This window comes from Gopherus flavomarginatus, chromosome 8, assembly GCF_025201925.1.
Source record: "Gopherus flavomarginatus isolate rGopFla2 chromosome 8, rGopFla2.mat.asm, whole genome shotgun sequence".
Classification (NCBI taxonomy): Eukaryota; Metazoa; Chordata; order Testudines; family Testudinidae; genus Gopherus; species Gopherus flavomarginatus.
The window spans coordinates 112,528,433-112,534,789 of record NC_066624.1 but is presented as its reverse complement, the minus strand read 5'-3'; the positions used below and the strand labels follow the sequence as shown (position 1 = coordinate 112,534,789).

The 6,357-nt window shown below is 46.1% G+C and overlaps 1 protein-coding gene across 1 annotated transcript in view; it reads left to right on the top strand.

The window, feature by feature from the left end:
• The first annotated feature begins 3,559 nt into the window (after positions 1–3,559).
• Positions 3,560–6,357, top strand: part of FGF12 (fibroblast growth factor 12) — a 316,825-nt gene continuing 314,027 nt past the window's right edge. The window contains exon 1 of the mRNA XM_050964829.1: positions 3,560–3,663. Coding sequence (XP_050820786.1) covers positions 3,651–3,663 — 13 coding nt within the window. The 5' untranslated portion in view covers positions 3,560–3,650. The remainder of the gene's footprint in view (positions 3,664–6,357) is intronic.

Here is a 6,357-nt window from a genome sequence, read left to right as displayed (position 1 = left end):
GACTGGGGCCTAAATTGTGCAATAGAATGATGGAGTGGGAAATGATTGATGTTTGCCATTTAAAAATAAATCCGAGTGCCTATAGACACAAATTAAAAATATTTGGAAACACATAAGAAAGCTAACAGCTAGGAATGCCTGAAGTTTCCCCCTTTAAAATATACTGGAAAGACAGTGAGAAGAAGAATAAATATGGAATATAAGTAAGACAAAACATGGAACCTTAAAATGTTACTGCAAAAGAAAGCAGCTGACTCCTATTGTGAATGACTGACAGAATTTTGCAAATGAAAAAGAATGTGAAAAAAGATAATAACAATAAAAAGATTGTTAATAGAGTGTGATAGGCAGGGGCCAGATTCTCAGATGGGTCAGTGGTCCTAGCTCCAGGACAATATACCTCAGCTGAGAATCTGTGCCCCAGCTGTTTACTCTCTTGCACAGAGTTCTGTTATAGTCATTTGGCTCCAGAGGGGCCCTTCCCACATGAATCACATTTCAGGACAAAATCTGTATTTAGTTCATTTAAGCCCAGTTCAGGAAAATACTTAAGCAGATGCTTATGCTTAAGTCTCATTGACTTAAATTTGTGCTCAAATGCTTTACTGAACTGAGCCTTTATTTTTCAAGTGCGGGTTAATATTCACTTATTATCAGTATGTATTATTATGACTGTGTAACATACCCATTTATCTATTTGCCTCGGTACATATATGATGCTCATTATCATGGCATCAGGGTGCTAAGCATTATTGCTAAAAGCATGCAAGTAAAGGTAACTAGGGAAAGTGATAAACAGCTACTCCTACAATTAAACATTTTTAAATCTACGAGACTGAATAACTTGAACCCGAGTTTTAAAAGAATTGACTGAAGTGTAGAACTGGTCAGGAATTTTTTGACCTGAAAATAGGGGATTAAAAAATGAGGGGGCTTTGGGGTTATTTATTTATTTATTTATTCATTTTTGTTGGGTTATTTTTGCTCCCAAATACTGATTTGTTGAAGCTGAATTTGTTCATGAAACAGGTTCAGTTTCAACAAATCTCATGACTCAAAAAATTATTGGGAAAACAAATACAGGAATTGTGAAAAACATCCCATTTCAACATTTTCAAAATAGAAAGTTTTGGGGGTTTGAGTCGAAACAACTTTTTATTCAAAGGTTTTAGTACATGTAGACTCAAAATAAGGCTAATAAAAAGAAAAAAGATCAAAATGAAAATACTGTTTTGTAAATACTGAAATGATACATTTTGATTGACTTGAAGTTGAACAGAAAATGTTTTAGATTTTCAATTAATGAAAAGTTTTGAGATTTTAACGGTTGCTATTTGGGACAGGAAAATTTTTCAATAGCTAGTTGTACTGAGGAGCTCTCAGAACCTTTGGTGGTGGTTTTTTTTTTTTTTTTAAACAAATCTTAGAACCATAGGAAAGATCCAGAGAGGACTGGAAAAAGAAGCTAATGTTGTGTCAACATTTCAAAGGTGAACAGGATGACCCAGGAAACTGTAGGCCAGTTAGCCTGATGTTGATCCTAGGCAAACTCATGGAAAAGGTGATATGGGCTGAGTGAGTAAACAATTCAAGGAAACCAAATTGCTCTCACTTTTTGGTGAAATCACAAGTTTGGCTGATAAAAGGAGCATGTTGACTTAATATACTTAACACTCCTGTAAAGTATTTGGCTAGTACCACACCACAATCTAATTACAAAATTAGCACTATACAAAATCAAGGTAGAACATATTAAATGGATTAAAAACTAACTGGTAGATCTGAAAAAGTAATTTTACATGGGTCAGGCTCATCCATTGTGATCTGTCCTTGGTCCAATATAATATAGTTGCTGGTAAAGTTTGCACAAAAATTGGCGGAGTGGTTAACATTGATAAGGACGGGTCCATTCTAAAGAGTGATCTGGATCACATGGCAAGCTGGGTTCACTTGAACACCATCCATTTTAATAGCCAAATATAAGCTTATATATCTAGGAAAAAACGAATGTAGGTCCCACTTCTAGGATGGGGGACTGTTTCCTGGAAAGTGGTGACTCTGTAAAGGACTTAGGGGTCATGACAGATAACCAGTTGAATGTGTGCCACCAGTGCAATGCCATACTAAAATGGCAAACATGGTCCTTGGATGAAAGTCCAGGATAAGCAGGGGCTATCCACTAGGTGTAAGGAGGTGGCATTGCTTCTGTATACAGCATGAGTGAGATCATTACTAGACTATTCTGTCCAGTTCCAAGGGCCACGCTCCAAAAAGAAAATGTTTAAAAACTGGAAAGAGTACAGCAAAAAGTTACAAGAATGAGTCAAGGCCTGGAAAACCATTCTGCTAGAGAAATGTCTGGATCGTAATCTATTCAGTTTATCCAAGAGAAGGCTTGTGTGATATGATACAGCCTACAAGGATTTCCACTGAGAGAACGCTTCTGCCCTTAGTAGAGGGCTCTTTAATTTAGCAGACAAACATGGAGCAAGATCCAGTGGTTGGATGTTGAAGCTGGATACATTCAGAGTAGAAGTAAGGTATCGATTTTTAACAGTGATGGTAATTAACCATCTGAAGAGCTTGTCTACAGCTGTGGTGGGTTCTCCACCACTTGGACTTTTCAAATGCAGACTGGATGGCTTTCTGCAAGATCTGCTCCAGCTCAACCAGGAGCCATAGGCTAGATCCAGGAATTACTTGGTGAAATACTCTGGTCTGTGCCAGGCAGGAGGCCAGATTAGATGATCATAATGGTCCCTTCTGAGTTTAACATCAATGAATGTTCTGGGCCACGTATACAAATTATATGTTGAAAACAGATGATGCATAAGCTAGGGTTTGCATATTCATACATTTACATACACAAAGGCCTATTTTGCACATGTATATCAGATTATTTTTTGCATGCAACTCTCCAACTTTCTTGTACATGGACGCGTTAAGACCCTTTAAAATACTGCTAATGAAGTGGCTGTCTCTGTTGCATGAAGGTGAGTTGGTTTCCACAGTCTAATAATACAAGACCACTCTGGCCTTTGCTCTGTTTGCTGAGCAGTGGGGAGAGGCTGCCATGTGGTGGTACATGCTGGTTATGGGGCTCCATAGGTGAACGGACAAGGGAGCAGCTAGAGGGCTCTCTGAACCCCAGGGAAGGCAGGTACCGAGTAGCCACAGGCTGACTAGTCCTCCGGCAGCCTGGAACGCCCAGGGCAGCTCTCAGCTGAGAGGAACGCACGATCCACTCCACTTTCTTGGGCTTGCAGGGACCGTCCAGCCCGGTGTTTATTTTTAGCAGAGGAGCTGGGCTGTTCCGCAGGGATCGCTGTGGGCTGAGCTGGGGATGCACTGGGGGGCGGGGGGAGCCGTGGGCATGCGCGCCGGCTCCATGCAAATCCACCGGCGAGTGGGCGGCCGTGCCACTTGCACCTGCAGCACCGCACTGGCGGACAGCTCCGGGGTGCGGCTCCAGGGGACCCCGCTCCGCCGCCCGCCTCGCCTGGCGCTGCCGCGCTGCGCCCCTCGGCTGCTGCTCTCCGCTGCTGGCGGCGGCCCGCGGGGCAGGGCATCCCGGCCGAGCAGCACCCGCAGCCCGGGCTGGAGAGGGCGCGTCTGCTGCGGCCACTTCCCGCCGCTCGCCCGGCTCCGCAATGGAAGGCAAAGGTAGGCGGCCGGGCCGCCGAGCCCAGAAAGCCCGCAGTGCCCGGGGCGGGGGGCGGCTCTGGCCGTGCGGGGACGGGGGAGGCGATTGATTCCCTTGCGGCTCCAGCGGCTCGGCACGCGCGCTCCGGGCAGTCGGCTGCGCAGGGAGGGGCGAGGCTGGGCAGAGGTTGGCGGCGGGTTTGTTTTCTCAGTGCTAACGATTGACGTGATACCCCGGGGGGGGGCTGGTAATGAGAACGATCCCCCCAACCCTCCTCTTCCTCCACGAAAACAGCCGAGCCCCGTCCTCCCCCTCCTGCAGGCTCAGCACAGCACAGCGGCCGGCAGATCCGGGGGATGCGGTGAAGATTGTGCTAGCGAGACGGGCTGGCATTGGACAGTGCTTAGCTGGCTAACCTGCAGCTACATTCACCCTTCTATATAACCCACCCACAGTCATTCACACCAGGCCTGGGTCTCTCCGTGTGTACACACACACCCCTGTCTGATTGCCCAGAGAGCATCCACGCACATTCACCTGGTACATGAACTCTCCGTCGCGGAATATTTATTGCTAATGAAATACTGATGGCATGTCCCTCTATCTAATGAGAAGGCTGGAGGCCATTCCAGCTCCCCTCTCCAACCCAGACCTGGGAACTGCTCTGGTCGATATCCGTACAACAGGAACAAGAATGTGGAGTGTATTAATTCCAGGGAAATGATGTAGACTGGTATAATACAATACTCCCTGCTACCAGACCTGAACTAGCTATATTTAAACCCCAGTTTTATTTTTATACCTATCTTCTCAATCAGGGCTGTAGCTCTCCTGAGCGGAATTATTTGATCATATGCTGATTAAGGCAAGCAGTTATTTCAGTCATGTAGAGGCAGCATGTCCTATAAATGCCACTACCTCTGAGCAGTAGAATTAGCAGGGTTTGAGCACAGGTAGGTGTGGGGTATTTTTTGTTTTTAAATCTGCCAAGATCTGATTAGATTGGAAACTCAAACAGTGAAGGAACCTCAATTACTGAAGTGCCACATTATTGTTGTGATTGACTGATGTGTGGCACCTGTATCTCATGTGTATGTGCTATTTGTATATTTGTTTGATAGACAAATGAAAAGCCCGTGTCTTAAAAAGAATACGTGCTCTGCATTGTCATGCAGTACAACAACAGACTGGTGGCTCTCTGTAGGATTTCTGTTGGACCTAACATAACTGAAGGTGGAATGGTAATAACTGCAAACCAGGGTGCATCTTCCTTGTGCTGATAACCCCACCTGATGCGGGATTCCTGAATTCCATTCTAATGCAGACACATCCACTGTAACGAAGTCACCCCTTGGCTTTGGAGAAAAGAGCCACCGGAGCAGGAGATGCCATCTGGCCACTGTTTCTTGTGCTTGTAATTTTGCAAGACATGGTTTATTGCAATCAGAGTTCCAGGGGCTGTTGGTGTCAGTGAAGGGGCCACAGGGGGTGGCAAGTCAGGGCAGCCTTGTGTTTTTGCAGAAAACTGGCGTCCGGTTCCTCTTCCTAGAATCTTCAATGCTGACGAAAATGAGGCTCTCTGGGTTTATTTCCCCCTGTAAAAGGAAGCCCAGCCAGAGCCAACCCACCAGAAACCAAACCTGTGGAACTGGACGAGTCCAAAGCAGAGAGAAGTTTAAGGAAAAGTGGAACCTTAGTGTCTCAATGGAGATATTCCAAAGAAGCTGGATGTCTGGTCAGTATAGGGGCCTGATCCTGCTCTCACAGAAGTCATTGACCAAACTTCACTTGATATCCGTGGAAGCAGGAGAGCCCTAATGATTACAGATCCAACATGGGAAAGAGCCTTTTGTGGATCTGTATGTGGCAAGGCAAGGCCCAGGATCACTACCCAGAGAGAATATACACACGGTCCAAAACTCCTCTGTGGCCATAGTCTTTTTGTCTGATCCTAAATACGCTTTCAGCTGAGTTGCTCTGAGTCAGTGACTCATTTACATTTTTTTCCATTAGCAGGTAGAGCTCCACATATAATGTCCTGTGTGTTGTGATCATGATATCTCTGTTCACGTTCTCCTGGTGGTGATGCCTTGCCGATATCATCTTCTGTCTTAAACTGTTCCATTTCCCCTTCCCCTACCAGTGGTGGTTGTAGGGAGCATGCATTCAAATTCAGTGCTCTACAGACCTGAGAGAGAGCACGCGCTGAACTGATTAAAGTAATCAAACTGATTAAAGTCACCATTCATAAGAATCCTATATGAGAACAGGGAGTGCAGAAAACCACCTGCCCAGTCCCTGAACTCAGCTGCCCCTAGCAATCGGACCGAAATCTCCTGACCCGAAGTCTAGGATCTGTGACATCAGACCAGCAGTAGCATCAGTGCGGCATGTCTCAGGATGTGGCCTGTACCTGGTGCTTCGCTGATGGCCCTCCACCTGTCGGGATCTGGAAGTGCTCAGACCAGCCATGCTCTTCAGTCAGACTCTTCCTGCAGTGACTGGAGACCGTCATTCAGTCCCCTGCCCAAATGTGCCTGCAGAGGGGAGTAGTAAGTGGAAGTGAAGGCTACACCCCTCCTAATACGCTGGGTGTGGACTGCTCAGATGGCAGTTCTGAGCATGGGGGCCCTGCACACCTGTGGTACCCGTCCTCATAAGTGGGCAGGGTGGGGCAGGGTATGGGTAGAGCCATGACTCTGCCCCTAAATGCA